Below are 20,941 nucleotides of genomic sequence, written 5' to 3' on the forward strand. Positions count from 1 at the left end.
TACTTTGCATGCAGAAAGTCAAGCTGTTGGTTTCTAAATGCTGCTCAACTGTGCCAAAAACAAGTATTAAAAACATCATCGAGAAATACCAGAGCTATAGTCCAAAAACAGGTTCCCTGAGTGCCTAAAAAGTTCGGAGCAAAACTGACTTCCTTAAGATGAAAGACACATAAGCTAGAGTGTATTTACTATAAACTTATATTCAGAAAACCATGGTAGAGTCTGTAATTGGCAGTTTTAATTGTGAAACTAATATTGGAATTATTCTAAACTATTACAAAATCATATTTAAACTTCTAATGAGAAAAACTGAATATATGTCTATAAAATAATCGTAAATGAAGGGAAAGCAGATGGACTCACTCTTTTCTAAAATTCAAATTGATCTACATTTTAATGCATTACAATATTTATAAGACTGTGTCCCACATATTCCAATAAAATCTGTAATAATTCTGGCTGTCTGCTATTATTGTAGTCAAATGGAAATATTTCTAGTTATACTCAAGGATAATACAGTCTTCCAGGTTCTATTATAAAATATGCCTTCTTTATTTCTATGTTGAACATAGTATAAAAACGGTTGGTAACAGAAGAGGGTAGAAAACAGTTTCATGGTACATTGGAGAAAGTATGGAAATAGATTTTAGTAAGCAACTACAAACTATACAGAATATATACATGACAGGGTACTGCACTGCATTACATATACTTAGATTCTAGGCCAATTTAAAGTATCATCCTCTTAAATCCCAGTTTTATGATTTCTCATCCACTCTGGCCACCATGCTCTCCTTGTGGGTCAGCAAGGGAGGGACCTGCCGGTCTTATGCAGGCCTGGGCCCGGGATTCAAAGGATCTGCTTCTTGGCCAGCTTCTTGACTGATTCTTATTTCTTGTTGAGTTTCTTCAGCATTCCAATGTCTGCGTGGGAAATATCCACAGTCCTGGCCTCATCAAGTGCTGTTGATCCCCCAAAACACATACTTAGAGAACTTGGAACTAGGAGTGGACTTAAGCCGGACAGTGCTGAGAGGCATCTGTTCTCCTGAGGGTCACTGTTCTTCAAGGGGATCTGCAGCTCCATCATCTCCCAAAACTTCTGGCACTTGCACTGCTCCTGTGCAGGACTTCCCGCACCAATCCATGCAGAGTGATGGAAGCTTTGCTGCTCACGGGGCCATGCACCAAAATAACTGGAAAAGAGGTCTAAGATTTTTGAACCCTTCGGATTTTTGTTGCTGTTGTTAAGTAAACTTTACATGCAATGTGGGGCTTGAACTCATGACTCTGAGATCAAGAGTTGCATGCTCCATCGACCGAGCCAGCCACTGGCTGAGTTCCCTATTTTAGATATTAGCTCCTTATCAGATATATGATTTGGAAATAACATCTCCCATTCAACAGGCTGTTTTTTCATTTTCTTGATGGTTTCCTTTGCTGGCAGAAGCTTTTTAGTTTGATGTAGTCCCACCTGTTTATTTTTGCTTTTGCTGGCAGATTCGAAAAATCTTCTCCAAGACCTATAGCAGGGGGCTTACCCCTAGGTTTTCTTCTATTAGTTCTAAGGTTTCAGGTCCTACATTCAAGTCTTCAGTCCACTTTAAATGGATTTTTGTGTATAGTGCAAGACAGGGGTCCAGTTTCCTTCTTTCGCATGCGGCTCTCCGATTTTCCCATCGCTATTACCGAAGAGACTGCCCTTTCTCCGCCGTATATACACTTGGCACCTTTGTTATAGACTAATTGGCCACATATGCATGGGTTTATTTTGGGGCTCCTTGTTCTGGTCCATTGATCTGTATTGCTTTAATGCCAATACCACACTGTTTCAATTACTACAGCTTTGTGATATAGTTTGAAATTGGAAAGCAAGCCTATCAATAAAGTTTAACGTTTTGTTCCACTGATAACAGAAAAGAAAGGAAGAGAAAAGAGAGGAATATCAAAAACACTATCACTTATTGTAAGGCGAAGAACAATTCAGGAGGTCCTAGAAGCACTTTAATTTTTCTACAAAGACAGATGACAAATCTTATATGCAAAATATTTCAAAAGAGTAAATCCATGCTTTCGTGAGTCCTTTCTAGCAATTGGTTTCTTTCTTTCTTTCTTTCTTTCTTTCTTTTGCATTACTCAACTAATGAAATTAAACTCTTTGAGACAAAAATAAAACAGAAACAACTCATCTACCAATTTCAGGTTTACCTCTTGAGCTACAGCTTGCCCCAGGCCCTAAGGATTAGTCCAAGCAAAAATAAGAGAAGAGTAAAACACTGCTGCCTTGAGAGCCAAAGCACTTTGGCCATCTGAAAGAATTCAAAACTAGTTTCAAAAGTTTCACCTCTAGCGTATTTAGTTAAATGAATACATCCTGGGTTTTGAATATACTTCCAGAGAGTCTCAAAAAGGTTTGCAGTCAGGGACACCTGGGTGGCTCAGTCGGTTAAGTGTCTGCCTCCGGCTGAGATCATAATCCCAGAGTCCTGGGATTGAGTCCTATAACGGGCCCCTTGCTCAGCAGGAAGCCTGCTTCTCCCTCTGCCTGCTGCTCCCTGCTCCCTTGTGTTCTCACTTTCCCTCTCTCTCTGACAAAAATCTTTCCAAAAAAATTAATAAAATAAAAACGTAAAAATGTCTTCGGCCAGAGGAGAATGAAAAGGAAGGTAGTGGGGACGCTTGGGTGGCTCAGTGGGTTAAGCACCTGTCTTCAGCTCAGGTCATGATCCCAGGATTCTGGGATTGAGTCCCAAATCAGGCTCTATGCTCAACAGGAAACCTGCTTCTCTCTCTGCCTGGTACTCGCCCTGCTTGTGCTTGTTCTCTCTCTCTCTCCCCTTCCCTGGCAAATAAACAATATCTTAAAAAAAAGAAAAAAAGGAAGGAAGGAAAAGAAAGTAGTTGGAAAAGAAAGTAATTATATTAGAGAAGTATGATTATGGATTTTTTAAATTTAAATTTAAAATTTTTTAAAATTTAATTTTTTTTAATTTCCATAAATATATATTCTACCACTTTTTCTCATTTTGATCTCTCAGAAGTTGGAAGTTGTTTCCAATTGTTCAGGATCTTTGGGTCTCCATTTATTTGCCAGAAGGAGGCCAATGCTGATGGAAGCTCCATGTGCACAGGCACAGCCTGCAAGTGGTGGCTCACACTGGAGGGTTTGGAGCTGTATCACTGAGACACCCAAACATCAGCATCTCTACATCTTTTTCCTGGTTTTGGTTCATTTTCTCCACAAGTGTATGCATTAACCTTCTGGAGGGAAGGGGATGTAGTGGGCACAACCCCAGTGCCTGCATTTAGAAGCCATGTCAAGATGCCTCACTCCTCCATTTGTAGCCTTTGCTCTTAGCCCTGTTCTCAGCAGACCATCCCTCCACAGCACCCCAGAGCTCCCAAGTAGAGGAAGGTCCTCTTGGTTCAGCCCCTTGGAGAAGACATTCTAGTATTAACCGAGGAGGGGGTGGTCTCCTGACTGCAAGTGGTGCTGGAGAAGAGCTGAGCGTCGAGCTGCTCCTTCAATCACTCCTCCAAGGTGTCTGCCTTCAGAGACACCTGGTACTTCCAACTCCTAAGCCTTTCCAGGGCTCTAAGACAAGAACTGGCTGTTTCTTGGTAGTTCTCTGACCCTAAAGGCATTTAACCTTCAGCTTTCACTGATCAGTAGAGTTCATCATTACTCAACTTTCCAACTTGAAAAATGTTACTAACAGTGTGTTCCCCTTTCCTCCTCTTTAAACTAATAAAAAATTCATGACTTATTAAAAGTCCCTTCACTGATATTTTATCAGGGTTTCAGAATAAAGCAAAGATAAACATGTGGGTTCAATCCACTATGCTTGAGAGCAATTCCTACAAAATAAAATTTTTAAAAATACATCTATATTAAACTATTTTATGCCGAGGAAATGTGGTTAAGCAAGCATTTTACCTGGACTCAACAAGTCTCCAGTCCCTTTTCTACTCTCCAGAGAACCGTGCTAACTAGCTGCCGTGTGTGCCAGCTCTTGGCAGGTGACCGGGTCCTTCGTCCCCCCACTGCCTGCCCACAGCGCTGCTGGCACAGGTGGCACGCTCCTGCAGTGCAAACCCACACTCCCACTCTGTGCTCTTGATCCTAGTGCCCCCCTACATCCCTGGGCTTTCCAGCCAGCTCTCTCCCCCTCTGTGTGTGTGTGTGTGTGTGTGTGTGTGTGTATGTGTGTGTTTCTATCTTTAGTCTCAATCTCCAAAGACTTCTTCCCTCATCTGAAAAAGATGTAAAAATATTTGTAAAGAAACTATAATTGCCTTCCATTGGCGACAATATTAGTAGTTACTCCAAAGAGGCCTCCTGTACAAAACAACTAGTTCTTGGCTAAAATACACTTTTTAGTGCACTGATGGGCTTCCAGAAAGTAGAGGAAATCTCCAGGGACCCTTGCACCATAACCAAAAAGAACAACCACAGGCAAACAGACTGTGGCTTGAATCCACAGTAAAATACTGAGCAGTAAACAAACCCGGAGGGTAGGGTGACCCAGACGAACGCCAATCCAAAGCTGCCAATACAAAGGCGTGCCACCAGCTTGCTACTGGGGAGCTGAACCCCAAGTGGTCACATTAAGCCAAGAACCTCTGAAGGAGGTTAAATGGCCTCAGGTGATGCAGTCTAGATCCCTCTAGAAGCAAATGCAAATCCCTCCTTTATTTGGGGCCTCAGATTAAGATGAACAAACAAAAGCTCACAATCAACATCGTCAAACACATAAAGAAACAAACCACCATTGTGTTTGTGAAAACAAATTACAAATTCATGTCCCTAAAAAAAAAAAAAAAATCATATCCCTAAGGACTTAAAATATTGGATTTATGAGATACAAAACCTATCAGTTACTACCTTGGGTTAATGGGGGATGATCCCAAGACAGAAGGCCATACTCACATTGAAGGCAAAGGGAAAACACAAAATTTTATAGTACTTCATGGTTTTGCCCAGGGCTAGTTTTGTCCTCTCTGACTATGCTCAAAGGCATGCACTAGTGGAAAGAGTTATATTTACAAAATGATACAAATTCCCTCCAGCAAGCAATCTGCCACCATGCATACAGAGCCTGTGGGGAAATGTTTACGTGGACAGTCTCACAAATTTCTATTACAAATGGGGAGCTTACGAAGAGTCACATGACCCTCATGTGCTGACAACATCCACTTCATCACAGCAGAATTACAGTGAATGGAACCAAAAAAAGGCCTCAAATTCCTCAGCTGACTTTGCTCAGCTGTTTGTAGGTGGTCCTCCGCTTCTGTCAATTCAACCTCTGAGCAACCCGTACTACTGTCTAGTCTCTCAACCCTTGCGCAGTCTCCCACGCGGTCTCCCGCACATCTGATTTCAAGATTCACATTCTAAATGATAAACAGATGTTTTTAAGTACTGCATAGTGAGGTGTCGTTTTTGTTTTTGTTTTTTTACCATTTAACAGTATCTATGTATTCATTTAATTTTATTACTTTTACAAATTATAAAAAGACATTAAAAGAAAATGTAAAAAGGACTTAACACCAGTGAGAAGTAGATATCTCAAACTAACAACATGTATGACTAAAATGAAAATAATTACACATGCCAAAAATGGGAAGTCTTTAACCTCAAAAAGATATTTACTGGACTTAAAACTGGTGGATCAACAGCAGTCTCAACTGTAAAGAAAAAGAATAAAACAAAACAATGTGTATAAAATCCTGAAGTGCTAACTCCATATAAAAAAAGAGGACAATCTGTCAGTGCACACACAAAATTACCAGTACCAGACCTCACAGATGGCTCTTTCGGTGAGATAAACATCTTGATAATGTGCCCCATGGCTGAAAAGTGTCATTTTTACACTGCCCTCACTTGAGGTTATGTAGGATGTACAATAAAACCATGTTTCCCGGGATGCCTGGGTGGCTCAAGCATCTGCCTTCAGTTCAGGTCATGATCCTAGAGTCTACATCCAGCTCCTACATCCTACATCCTACATCCAGCTCCCTGCTTAGCGGGGAGTCTGCTTCTCCCTCTGCCACTCCCCCATTCGTGTGTGCATGTGTATGTGTGTGTGTGCGTGCGCATGCTTGTGTGCTCTCTAATAAATAAAATCATAAAAAACAAACAAACACCATGCTTCTCAAACTGGGATATGAGTGGAGAGCATGGGTTCAAAGAGGGTCCTTCTGGGCCTCAAAATAAATACAGCATATCTCTGAAGTGCTTCAACTTACTCAATGGTATGTATGACAAATAATTTTATATTAACACAATGTTATTGTATTTATTTTAAAGTACAATGCAAGCATAACTGTTTTGACATAAAGCAGAACAAAGTGCTGGGTTTGCAGGTTCTTGGTTGGCTCAGCTCTCAGGCGCCACGGGGTAAACATGAACTCCATTCTTGCTGTTAGACCTTCTGTGGAAAGGTTTGCAACTCCCCAAGCCCGGCTGCTCTTGGCACTTTCAGCACCACAAAAACAAAGCCTAGCCTTACAAAATTAACATATGCAAGACACAATTCTGATTAAAAGCTCTGTTTAAACATCAGTATATGCTTAACAAATACAGATTCTCACAATAGTAAATGGAACACATTTATTTTTTAAAACTCAAAAATCAACATATAAAGCTGTAGGTAGGAAAGCCTAAAGAGGGCAGAGATGTGTTTTGAAAAATGAACCCAGGGATCTCAGGAGCAACACTGCCTTTACCCTCAGAGACAAGTTAGCATGAAGGTGGGATGCAAAATACTATATTCCCCATATTTCACGTAAGAATCCCATTCTGCCCTTCTACTCCTTGGTTATAAGTTTTAATGCTAAAAAATGAAACACCATCTGGAAAACTACAGACCTTCCTAACTACTGGCAAAAAACCCCATAACACAATCCCAGCAATATCATGAGAGAATGGTAACCTCTCCCCATGTCTTTAGAAAAAGACCACACATTTCAGCATCGTAAAATTGTCCTTAAACGTTATATCTGATCAAGTAGTCCCAAAGACCCAGAGCCTGTTCTGTCCTATGAAAGCCATCTTTAACATTTACAAAATCTGTGATTCTGATTGGCTGTCTTCCATAATGCATTACCCTGGTAATAAAACCAACGTTGACATCTTTGTTTTCTGAAAGGTATACTTGTGGTTTTTAACTTTATTTTCCATATTCATGGAAGTCCAAAGCAAATATAAGTTTCAATCCTATTTGCTTTCTTATATAAAAAGAAAAAGGGAAAAAAAGAAAGAAAGAATTTGTGTCTTGGCTTACTGTAATTAATACAGGAGGAAAAAAGAGTCAGAGAGCCAGGTCATTTAGAAATGAAAATTATAAAAAGAAAAATAGAATTTTCAAAATTCTACTTTTATTCCTCAAATTCTATCCTTCCCTGTCACACACGCTATCCCTAGAACATCTTCAAAGGCAATACTTACTGTAACTGCCGGGAGATTTTTCTTCGTAAGTAAAATGAAGTTGCAGTTCTTCCTCTGCCATCTCACAGATGAACACTTTCAGCAAACAGCAAATAATAAACAAAGCATTGTGTGTCTGCCAAATGAAGATGTGGCTGCAAAGGAAAAACCAAAATCACACGAGAATCCATACTGAATCAAGAGCATGAGCGCTATCTAGTTCATTTCTCAAGCATTTGGCCCCTTCTGCTTGTAATATGAAGACGATAACTCTATCTCTTCATGGTTCGTGATTTATTACACTGTTCCAGTCTCCTTCATGTTTCATCTCTGTATTTTAGTGAGTCAACCTAATAAAAATATTTTCCTTAGGCATGACTGCTCATTGTTCTGAACTTCATACTTGTCCCATACACAGGCAGTTCAAGGAAAAGTGAAAAAAAAATTTTAAGTATAATAACAGAAAGAGAATATATGCAAGCACACAACCAAAATTTTAAGTAGGGCACTGTTAGCAGCAGCCCCATACAATACTTGCTCCTTGTATTAGTAACCATGAACTCAAAAGAAACTTTAATTTTTAATTTTTTAATTTTTTAAATATTATTTGTTTGGAAGCAGGGCAATGAACCATTTCTTAAGAGTCTGCCATCCAAAATGGTTTTTAAAAATGGTTGAGTGCATAGATTAACCTTCCAATGTATCAAATATAAAATTATAATACCTATGTTAGCTATGGTGGAATTAAAATAATATTCCAATGTCTAATCTGAGCCTTCTTTCCTCTATGAGAAAAGATAGAAAGGAAATAATATGGAATGAAATAATCCTCAAACTTATTCATTATTCAAACTAAATATGAGCAATGGTGATAATGGAGAGGAACTACCTTTTTTAATAATAATTATATCACTATTAACCTTAAACAATGTATTTCTGAAGACTATCTAAAATACTGAAATCAAACAGATTCCAGAATTCATAATCCTACCACAATGATTTGGACAGTAAATTATAACCTCTCTTTTACTTTTTAATAATGAGAATTCCTTTATAGCTTTCAAAAGACCATAATCTATTTCTACCCCCCCAAAAAAATACTCATATTCCTAAGTATAAAGAGAACATGATTTAATCAGTTAGCTTACTTCTGACATTCTGCTGAAAGTTTTAGTTCTTTGGTTCTAGAAAGGAAGACCTTAATTAGCGCACCAAGGTTTCCCGTTCGAGGGTTGTTTACAACTGCAAGAGAAGATAAGGTTTTAGAAAGTTAAAATTAACTGAAATCAAAGTGAACATATTACAGCATTTATAAAACCAAGTTGTCAAACTGAAGTTGCTCCAAGGCAAACCTTACTGTACTTTCAATCTAATTAAGAAAAATAAACAATGAGAGAAATTGCTACTTGGTCTTAATTCTGAACCAAAAATGATCTGTAAACTGAAAATGATAGACATAATATGAGAAAGTAGCCAATTCATCTCAGAATTCAAAATAATAGCTGATATATAGTTAATTTATACACATACATATTTTTCTCCTTAGAAAAGCAAATGTTAAGGACCTCTGGATGGCTCAGTCATTAAGCATTTGACTCTTGATCTCAACTTGGGTCTTATTCAAAGGGTCATGAGTTCAAGCCCCATGCTGGGCTCCAAGGGCATGTGGGAAGGAAAAGAAAAAAAAAAAAGAAAGGAGGGGAAAGGAAAGGAAAAGAAAGAAAGCAGGCAAGTGTTAAAAAAAAAAATGATCCCTAGTACACAGAATACAATAAACTAGAATGGTAAAACTCTTTTCAGATAATCATAAATCATTCTAATGAAAAATAAACAGAAACATAAAGCAATATGGCCAGGGAGAAGTTATTTGATCAGAAAAAATTTTAAAGAATTTGTTTTAAAAAACTTTTAAGTATAAAGGTGAGCATTTCAGCAAATCCAGCCAAAGAATCAAGCAGATACTATCATGAGAATCAGAAGATCTGATCTCTAGATCCAAGTCTAAATTAACGGAATATTAAAACTCAAGTTACTTTTCTTCTCCAACCTCACTTTTCTCATCAAAAGAAACAACAGGTAACAGACACTGACTAATATACACTAAGCGCTTTACACACATCAACTCATTTAATCCTTAAAACCAACTATGGGAGAAAAGCACCAATATCACCTCCATTTCACAGATCCTCATGTCTCTGTTGTTACTGCTCAAGGATACATCCTTATCTATTGGTTCCAATCCTTGGCTCTAAAATGCTGTGCTATACCAATCCCTATAATCAAAAAATTAGATTTAATTAAAATATAAAGTTCTATCAGTCTGCACAGTCACACATATGTGACAGTTAGTTTTATGAATCAATGGGACTGGACCACAGTACGCCCACATATCTGGTTAAACATTATTTCTGGATGTGTATGTGAAGGTGTTCCTGCACTTTAATTTTCAACTGAGCAAAGCAGACTGGCCTCTCCAAAGTGAGCAAGCATCCTCCAATACATTAAAGGCCTGAACAGAACAAAAGTCAGAGGAAGGCTCAATCCTCTCTCTCTGCCTCACTGTGGAACTAATACATTGGTCTTCTACCCTTGCACAAGGACTTAAACACTGGCCCTTTCGACTCTCAGGTCTTTGGATCTGAACTAGAATTTACACCATTAGCTTTACTGGGTCACTGGTTAACCCTAATACATCACAGAAGGACAAAGGTTAAGAACCCATCAGAGCTAGATGGTATTATGCTAAGCAAAATCAGCCAGAGAAAGACAAGTACCCTATGATTTCACTCATATGTGGAATGTAAGTAACAAAACAAACAAGGAAAGGAAAAAAAGAGAGAGAGACAAACCAAGAAACTTAACTCTGGAGAACAAAGTGATGGTTCCCAGAGGGGAGGGGGTGGGAGGATGGCTGGAACAGGTGACGGGAAGGTTAGGGAGGGCCTTTGTTGTGATGAGCACCAGGTACCGGATGGCAGTGTTGATCACTGTCTTGCACACACTTACACTGTCTGTTAACTCACCAGACCCTAAATAAAAACTTAAAGAAAAATCTCTTTGGAAGGGAGAAACTGTTTAGTCAGAACCTTTAATTTTACTGAAGAAAAAGAGGGCACCTGGGTGGCTCAGTTGTTTAAGTGTCTGCCTTCAGCTCAGGTCATGGGATCAAGTCCTACACAGAGCTCCCTGCTCAGCAGAAAGTCAGCTTCTCCCTCTCCCTCTAACCCCCGCCCCTGGCTTGTGTGTGCTCTCTCCAGCACACTCTTTCTCTAACAAATAAATAAAATCTTTAAAAGGAAAAAAAAGAGAGACCCAGAAAGTTTAAGTGTTGGGCCCAAAGTCAACAATGTTAGTGACAAATGCCCAGTCTTTTTGCTTTACGAATGGTTTTCAAACAACGAAGATTCCAGACTTCTGAATATTTGTTTTTCTTCTGAAATATATTTTTAACTGCTTCAAAAAATGGAAATGCAAACACTCAAACACACTGGCCTATGCTGCCAGAAAAATCCATTTTTATGCAGACCTGAGGTTTATGCTTTTGCTGCCATCTCTATGCATATATTTGAACTTCTTGAAAATGTGTCAAAGATTTGGAAAGATGTACCAAGCTTCAAATACATTTTAAATATTTTAAAATCCAGGTATGTATACTTTAAAAAAATCATGCGTGGGAATAAGTACACCATGACAGCATACCTGCTTTGTGCTCAGTAACCGTCAAGTTGACTCGGGTCGGCCTGCTGGGTAAGTGTTCCTGTCACAGCTTGAGTCAATGCATGTTACTCATTGTCATGAAACAGGAACACCTCGCTATCGGATATGTGGTTCACAGAGCAGTGGCAAGAGCATTTTCTGGGACCCCACTGGCCGTGCAGAATCCCAGGTCCATCTCCCTGCACCTACTGAAGTGAACAGTGCTTCCCAAAGTCTAATAGGCCTTTAAATCACAAGGCAGTCATTAAAGTTTAAATTCTGGTCTTGCATGCGTCAAATGGGACCGGAGATTCTGCTCCAGCCTCTCCCAGGCGATGCCCCTTATTGCAGGATGGAGAACCGCGCTGGGAGCAGCAAGTGCAGCATGGGCTGGCAGTTAGGAAAGGTTCTGTTCAACTTTACCATCAAGAATAGATATGTAATTAGATATTAAATCTAGTCCGTTTCACTTTGAGACAAAAATTTCCTACTCCTCTTTCAAGCTTTGGGGTTTAATGAGAGAATACCCTGAGATTTCAAGATAAACTGTTTAAAATAGTTCATGTTCACCAGTGCATCTCTGTGAATCAATATTATTGAGCTATTGTAAATAAAAATACTGAAACAAAGAGCTGGGGATGCTAGGATTACAAGCATAATTCAGACCCCCAACTTCACAATCTTGTGTTCTCTCAATAGGTCCTTTATTACTGAACGACTTTATAAGTAATTGTTTGAATTTATAAATGGTTATCTATTTAAAAACAAAACAAAGCAAAACAACCCGTGTTGTTGGAAAGAGCAACCGGCTACTGGACTGATGTAACTGAAGCTTTGTACACCTTCTGCATTTCTTTACTCAGCACATGTTTAACTGAACTACTTAGGTGGACCCAGCTCTGTTTCGGGGACTAAGGAGATACTTAGAACACCGGGTCTTAATGGAGCACACACTCTAACACAATTAAGTTTTCACAGTACTCTTAGACAAGATGTAGAGGGGAAAGTCAACTAATAAGACAAAGTATGTTCCCTGATGTTTAAACACCACCACCCAATGGCAGACTTGCTATTCTAAAACACCTTGACAGAACTTAACAGGACCAAAGTTAATTGGCAAAAATCAAATGTTGTGGGGCACTCGGTGGCTCAGTTGGCTGAGCACACAAATCTTGATTTCAGTTCAGATCATGATCTCAGAGTCATGGGTTTGAGCCCCATGCAGGCTCTGGCCTCAGCAAGGTGTCAGCTTGGGATTCTCTCCTTACCCTCTGCCTCTCCTACCCTGGCACACTCTCTCTTTCTCTCTCTCTAAAATAAACAAATAAATCTTAAAAAAAAAAAAATCAAATATTATGTTGAGGTTGAATAAGCTTTAGAAGCCAGAGTGGGAATGCGATAGCTGAGAGGAAGACAGAGAAGCATAATGGAACTAGACTACAGAGTCTCACTAGGTTCGAATCCCAGCTCCACCACTGACTGGCTATGACACCTAGCAACTTACTTCACCTCTCTACAACTCAACTGTGTCCTCAACTTTAAAATGAAGATAACAATGGTACTTAAATTAAAAACTAACTAATCTGGTCCACAACAGCCAATGGAAAGAGCCTAGATGTCCACTGACAGATGAATGGATAAAGAAGATGTGGTATAGCTATACAACGGAATACTATGCAGCCATCAAAAAACCTGAAATCTTGCCATTCACAATGACGTGGATAGAACTAGAGGGTATTGTGCTAAGTGAAATCAGTCAATCAGAGAAAGACAATTATCATATGAACTCTTGGATATGAGCAATTTGAGAGGCGGGCAAGGAGGGAAAAAATGAAACAACATGAGACCAGGGAGGGAGACAAACCATAAGAGAATCTTAATCGCAGGAAACAAACTGAGGGTTGCTGGGGATGGGGGTGGGGGATAGGGAGAGGGTGATTGGGTTATGGACATTGAGGAGGTTATGTGCTATAGTGAGTGCTGTGAATTGAGGAAGACTGATGATTCACAGACCTGTACCCCTGGGGCAAATAAAACATTGTATGTTAGTAATAAATAAATAAACAAACAAATAAATAAAATGGTTAATTTTATGTTGAGTTTCACTTCAATAAAATTTTTAATTAAAAAAAAACTAACTCATTTGACACTAGAAGTTGTAGCAATCTGTTAACTTAAGCAGCTTTTGTGTGAGGAAGGGACTTCCCTATTTCTACAGGAATTCAAGCAAAGTCTGAATAACTCTAAGATAAGGGTATTATAAAGAGAATTTCCATCTGGGTGAGAGATTAGACTTGCTCCTAGCCCCTGAAAGAACCTTTCCCAATACTTCACTATAATACCCCTGTGTCTCCAAATGCAATACCAAAGATACAGAAAATACAGAGAACAGAGAAAAGTTAACAATCCATGGGGATGCAATCAACAAAATTTACACTGGAAAAACTCTACTACCTAGTTTCTTCCATAAATAGGAGAAAAAGAAGAGAGAGACAATTGCCAGAGGAAACTAGTTATGAAAAGAATTGTAAAGATATACCGATAATAACCAATAATAACATACAGACTCTATACGATTCCTGATTCACAAAAACTAAGACAATTAGAAATTTGAACACTCGGTGGCTATGTGACAATGCTAAAAATGGTTTCCTAGTAAGATAACAGCATTGGTCTCCTTTAAAAAAAAATTCTTACAAGATATTTACGAATGAAATGATATGACTCCTGAGGTTTCAATCTAATATGTGAGAACACACCGCTTTCTGTTGTTTGTTTTGTATATCCTTTTCAGTTGTCAGCTTTTCTGTACATATTTCATACTTTCAAGTATGGGTAGAATGTAACGGTGAGAGATACAGATGAGGCCTGCCCATGAAGTCAAAATGATTGAACTGAAAGATGAGCTTATAGCCATTTACTGGGTTATTTGGCCCTCATTTCTAGAAGGGTGAAACTTTTAAAAAATCAAACACCCATGAAAACATACAAACAGATACAAATTCACAGAAATGCTAAATCCAGATAGTCCTTCTCCCCACCAAAACAGAGAATACTTTCACTAACGATAGAGTTTAGAGAAATGATCTAAGTATTTACTTGGTAATCAATGGATGGTTCGCAAGGTTAACAGCTTCAAAGTACCTCCGAAGACAAAATCTACCCCCACTGGGGCACCTGGGTGGCTCAGTGGGTTAAAGCCTCTGCTGTCCGCTCAGGTCATGATCCCAGAACCCTGGGATTGAGCCCCACATCAGGCTCTCTGCGCCACAGGGAGTCTGCTAGTCTGCTTCCTCCTCTCTCTCTGCCTGCCTCTCTGCCTACTTGTGAGTTCTATCTGTCAAATAAATAAATCTTTAAAAAAAAAACAACTCACCCCACTGTCTTCTCCAACCAGAAAACTCCCACCAGTCACTTTCTACACCAGCTCTGAGACTACAAAGCACAGGGTATAGGAAAGAGCCTAAAATATAGCAGGAACTCAATAAATATTTGCTGGTTTAAGGAATAAGAAAAAAATAGTAACAGTAACACTCAGGTAAGGAATAAGTTACACTAGAATTTCACCCGAAGAGCTGAATCAAAACTATCAAACAGTGTGGCTCCTGGCTGGCTCAGTCAATAGAACATATGACCCCTGGGGTCCTGAATTCAAGCCCCACATTGGAATGGAGCTACTTTTAAAAAATAAAGGACTGGGGCACCTGGGTGGCTCAGCTGGTTAAGTGTCTGCCTTCGGCTCAAGTCATGATCCCGAAGTCCTGGGATCCAGACCAGCACTGGGCTCCCTCCTCAGTGGAGAGCCTAATTTTCCCTCTGCCCCACACCCCGCGCATGCTCTTTCTTGCTCTCTCTCTCTCTCTCAAATAGATAGATAAATACATAAATAAAAATAAAGTATTTTTTTAACTGTCAAATGAATTTAGTAACAAGCGTCATCAGTGGAAGATGAGAAAGTCACCTATTTAAAACAACAACAAAAACAGAAAGCCACTGGGAAAAATGAGTATAATGAAAAGAGAGCAGTCTAAAGTTCAGGAAAAACAAAGAATGATTAAAACAAAGAATGATTAAAAACCAAAAAATGAAGTAACTAAAAGATGTACTAGAATCTTGACAGACCTGGTACGTATAAAGCACTGACTGAATCAAAGACATAAAGGAGTAAATTCAAGAAGCGAAAGATGACAAAGAAAAAAGAAGATATGGAAAGCAAAGAACAGACATCGAACCTGAATGTTAACAGGTGATCCTACATTGGGGGAGAAGAAACTCAAACACAAGTAAAATCAAAGCCATAACTATAGAAAATTTCAGAACTAAAAAAGATCTTAATAAACCAATAAAAAAAACTTCATCAAATTACAAGCAAAATCATAAAGAAAAAAGTATAATGAGGAACACTTAATTTTAACAGTTTAAAGAAGAAGTCTAATGAACAAAGGAGAAGAAAAAAATAAGGGTCCTCTCAGGTAACTACCTTCTTACACCATATACAAAAATAAATTTGAAATGGATTAATGACCTACAAGTGTGATGTGAAACCAGAAAACTCCTAGAAGAACACATAGGCAGTAAATTTGGAGTTCAGTCGTAGCAATATTTTTTTGGATCTGTCTCCTTAGGCAAGGGCAACAAATGCAAAAAATAAACAAGTGGGACCAAATAAAACTAAAAAGCTTCTGCACAGCGAAGGAAACTGTGAACAAAATGAAAACAACCTAGTGAATGGCAGAAGATATTTGCAAATCATATATCCAATAAGAAGTTACTATTCAAGGGGTGCCTCGCTGGGTCCATCAGTGGAACATGCAACTTGTGTTCTCACCCTTGCAAGCTCAAGCCCCACGCGGGGTACAGAAATTACTTAAAAATAAAATCATTTTTTAAAAAAGTTAATATTCAAAATGTGTAAAGAATTCATACAAGTCAACATCAAAAAACCCCCACGTGATTAAAAAGGAAGCTGAAGACCCAAACATTTTCCCAAAGAAGACATACACATGTCCAACAAACATAAGAAAAGATGCTCAACATCATTAGTCATGAGGGAAATGTAAGTCAAAGACACGATGAGATTTTGCCTCACATCTGTCAGCATGGCTAAAATAAAGAAGACTAGAACTGGGAAGTGTTGGCCAGGATATGAAGAAGAGAACCCTCATGCCCTATTGGTAGGAAATGTAAACTGGGCAACTATTGTGGAAAATGGTATGAAGTTCCTCAGAAAAATTAAAAATAGAACTACCAAATGACCCAGCAATTCCACTTCTAGGTATTTATCTGAAGAAGACAAAAACACTAACTTCTATAGTGACCTGCACCCCCAGGTTCATTGCAGCATCTACAACAGCCAACAGGTGTCCACTGATAGATGGATAAAGGCAATGTGGTATATGCTTACAATGGAATATTACTCTGCCATTAACAAGAATGAAGTCCTGCCATGTGTAGTAACATGGAGGGACAGGGAGGGCGCTGAGCTAAGTGAAAGAAGTCTGAGAGAGATCAATACTATATGACTTCACTTATATGGGGAACCAAACAAAAAAAATCAAACAAAACAGAATTATAAATATAGAGAACAAAGTGGTAGTTGCTGGGGGCAATTGGTGGGGAGAGGGAGGAATGGGTGAAATGGGTGAAGGGGATTAAGAGGTACAAACTTCCAGTTATAAAATAAGTAAGTCACAGGGACCATAAAGTAAAGCAAAGGAAATAGAGTCAATAATATTGTAGTGTATGCGGACAATTGATAACAAGACCTATCATGGTGAGCATTTCCTAATGTATATAAATGTCAATTCAAAATCAAATCACTATATGTTGCACACCTGAAGCTAAGGTAACATTGTATGTTAACTATTCTTCAATTAAAAAAAGAAAAGAACAAGCTGAAAGAGCATGTCTTAGCAGAGTCCATTACCACTCCTGCAAGTAAGCTAAACATGTGTCTTTTTTCCTATTGACTAAAATGTTCCTTTCTAATGACATTATTGAGCACCATAAATTGAAGTATTATTAAATATTATCATCAAGAATATATCACTTCATTATTTCAATTCATATTATACTACCAAAACTTTTAACAGAAATTTTGAAACAAATGCCACACACATACATATATACGCAGGCTCATTTTGCCCCTTACCTAAAGACCTGCAGACTGAAATGGTTGCTTCCTCCAAAAGCTTCAGCTCATTGCTGGAGAGAGAGAAAAAAGGTAATTAATAACTACAACACTAAATAAGTACATGCTAACCAGTTAAAGAAATATACAAAAATAAAGAGAAAAACAATTTAGGAAGAAAATATGGCATATGTAGCAGTAAACAATAAAATCAACAAAATAGAGTTAAGCTTCTGTTTTCAACATAATTAGAAAATGTACTATAATTCTCAATATAAGATTTTTTTTTAAGATTTTATTTATTTATTTGACAGAGAGAGGGAACACAAGCCAGGGGAAAGAAGCAGACCTCCCACCCAGCAGAAAGGCCAACGCAGGGCTCAATCCCAGGACCCCAGGATCATGACCTGAGCCAAAGGCAGACGTTTAACAACTGAGACCTCCAGGTGCCTCTCAATGAGATTCCTAAAAGAGAAGCACTCGAGGAGCCCCAACTTTCAGGCACTGGGGCAGGGAAAAGGGAGGAATGGAGAGACTTAGAAAAATGCAAGAAAGTCACTCCAAAGTACCAAGCACAGAGCAGGGGCCCCAGCTGCCCAGTTCCAAGAGCAGTACCAATCATGGGGTTATAGTTATTTGGGGAAAATGCCATTATTTTTAGGAGATATATGGAATCTCGTGATATCTGCAATACCTTCAAACAGATCAACAACAAAGCAAGGAACAAGGGAAGAAAAGAGAGAGAACATATACATAAGCTTCAATAATTTATAAACATATGGAAAAAACAACACAGAAAAATAGAAATAGAGACAGAGACAAGAGGTACAGACACAGACAGACATAAAACTCAGAAATAAAAAACATAGGGGAAAGCTTTATGACATTGAATTCGGCAATGAGTTCTTGGATATGACACTAAAACCGAAGACATGAAAAGAAAAAAATACATAAGTTGGGCTTTACCAAAATTAAGAGCTTTTGCACATCAAAGGATACTATCACAGAGTAAAAAGTCAACCCAACAAAATGGGAGAAAATATTTGCAAATAATGTATCTGATTAAGACTAATATCTGGAATACACAAACAAACAAACAAAAATCTCTGACTCAAGAACAGCAACAAAAAAGCCCACAAAAACAATCCAATTTAAAAATGGACAAAGGGGGGGGACGCCTGGGTGGCTCAGTTGGTTAAGCGGCTGCCTTCGGCTCAGGTCATGATCCCAGCGTCCTGGGATCGAGTCCCACATTGGGCTCCTTGCTTGGCGGGGAGCCTGCTTCTCCCTCTACCTCTGCCTGCCATTCTGTCTGCCTGTGCTTGCTCTCGCTTCTCTCTCTATGACAAATAAATAAATAAAATCTTTAAAAAAATAAAAAAATAAAAATGGACAAAGGATTTAAACAGATATTTCTCCAAAGAAGACATACAAAAGGCTAACAGGTATATATGAAAAGATGTACAACAACACTAGTCATTAGGGAAATGTAAATCAAAACCACAATGAGATACTGCTTTCAGACCTAATAAAATGGCTATTGGAAAGAAAAAAGTAAATATTGAAGGGGATGTAGAGAAATGGGGACCCTCGTGCACAGCTGGTGAGCATGTAAAATGGTGCAGCGGCTATGAAAAAGAGTATGGCAATTTCTCAAAAAATTAAATATATAATTACTATGTGACCAAGCAATTCCATTTCTGGTTATACATACACCCAAAAAGGACTGAACACAGGGATTCATACTGATACATGTACACCATGTTCACCATCATTCACAAAAGGCAAAAGCAGAAGCAACCAAAGTGTCCATCAATGGATGAATCATGATACAAAATATGGTACACATCCATACAATGAAATATTATTCAGCCTTAAAAAGGAAAGAAATTCTGACACGTTACAACATAGATGAACCTTTAAGACATTATGCTAAGTGAAACAAACCAGCCACAAAAAGACAAATACTGTATGATTCCACTTATATAAGACTCCTAGAGTAGTCAAATTCATAGGGAGGAAAGTAGAATGGTGGTTCCCAATTGTGAAGTTGGAGGCAGAGGAGATGGGAAGTCAGTGTTTAATGGGTAGAGTTTCAGTTTGGGAAGATGAAAGAGTTCTGGAGATGGATGGTGCATTAAACAACAAAGTGAACATATTTAATGCCACAGAAGTGTCCACTTAAAAATGGTTAAAATGAGGGGCACCTGGGTGGCTCAGTCCACTAAGTGTCCAACTCTTGGTTTTGGCTCAGGTCATGATCTCAGGGTCAGACTGGGATGGATGTTGGGCTCTGCGCTCAGCATGGAGTCTGCTTGAGACTCTCTCTCCTTCTCCCTCTGCCCCTCCCCACCCTGCGTTCTCCCCACCCCCCGACTCTCTAACATAAATAAACTTTTTTTTAAAAAATGGTTAAAATGATCAATTTTCTGTTGTGTCTATTTTGCCACAATAAAATTAAAAAAAAAAAAAGCACATTCCACTTCCAATTCCAGCTCAACTAGTTACAACCTACGTGACTTAGGCTAGTTTCTTAACTCTTTATGTCTTCATTTCCTCATTTACACAACAGAGATCATCACGAGCACGCCTGCTCCACAAGCATCGTCATCATTAGGTCACCTAACACATATGAAGTGCTTAGAATAGTGTCCAGCACAGAGTAAAACCTCAGGAAATGATAGCTAGCTATTGATTCCAAAATGTAGTGGGTTTTCCCCCAGTTAATTAAAATAATGCTTTCTGCTTATATAACCCTTTAAACGTTTCTCACAGCACTTTCAAATTTATTAGCATATTTAAATCCCATGATGACCTCTTCTAATAAGCAGAAGAGTTACAAATCCTCTTTTAATATATACATAAATACATATGGCTATATTATTAAAATTGATTTCACCTGCTTCACTTTTCTAATGTGGTTGTTGGAAAACTTTAAATTATGTGGGTCTCCCCTTTTATTCGCATGAGAGCCACTCTAGAACCTGTCTCCCAACAAGTAAAGACAGTATCATGTTTAAGTATTATACACACACATAAAGCTAAAACCTACTCATTACTTCAGTGAACATGCCATTACCTTAGGAATCTCAAATTATATTCACACTCAAAAAGGTAAATATCTGGGGTGCCTGGGTGGCTCAGTGGCTTAAACCTCTGCCTTTGCCTCAGGTCATGATCTCAGGGTCCTGGGATCAAGCCCCACATCAGGATCCCTGCTCAGTGGGGAGCCTGCTTCTCTCTCTTTCTGCATGCCTCTCTGCCTATTTGATCTCTGTCAAATAAATAAATAAAATCCTTAAAAAAAAAAAAAAAGGTAAGTATCTTTTCAAAGTTAAATCTGCAAGTTTCACCCAAGGTTGAAAAAAATTTTTTTTAGGCAAAATAACCCCAAAATGATCCTACAACAAACCGTGTATGGGTCTCTAGTCTTTGTCACCATATTTTTATTTATAAAACTATTTTCATTGTCTGACTGCCTCATGGTGTCAGTCTGCTGATCTCCCCCATCCTTTTCTCTTATCTTCCCACCTAACAGGGTTGTTTAGCATGACCCCACTCCCTGGTCACTGCTGACTCAATCAGGGATAGAATCTACTGTAAGCCACTCCAGTCTTGGGGAATTTGGATCTGAGATGGAAAGACAGATTTTCCATACACCTGGAATTAGGCTGCAACGCTGAGAG

The 20,941-nt window shown here is 38.7% G+C and overlaps 1 protein-coding gene across 2 annotated transcripts in view; it reads right to left on the reverse strand.

Annotated features, from left to right (window-relative positions):
* The window catches only part of DYM (dymeclin), a 334,042-nt gene that overhangs the window by 262,499 nt on the left and 50,602 nt on the right, over positions 1-20,941 (reverse strand). For both annotated transcript variants that reach the window (XM_045065612.1, XM_004752183.3), the window contains exons 3-5: positions 17,277-17,329; positions 8,578-8,671; positions 7,451-7,584 (exon numbers count right to left, since the gene is read on the reverse strand). In XM_045065612.1, the coding sequence (XP_044921547.1) occupies positions 7,451-7,584; positions 8,578-8,671; positions 17,277-17,329 (281 nt within the window). The remainder of the gene's footprint in view (positions 1-7,450; positions 7,585-8,577; positions 8,672-17,276; positions 17,330-20,941) is intronic.

This window comes from Mustela putorius, unplaced genomic scaffold, assembly GCF_011764305.1.
Source record: "Mustela putorius furo isolate JIRA1106 unplaced genomic scaffold, ASM1176430v1.1 tig00003858_pilon_pilon_pilon, whole genome shotgun sequence".
NCBI classification, from domain to species: Eukaryota; Metazoa; Chordata; class Mammalia; order Carnivora; family Mustelidae; genus Mustela; species Mustela putorius.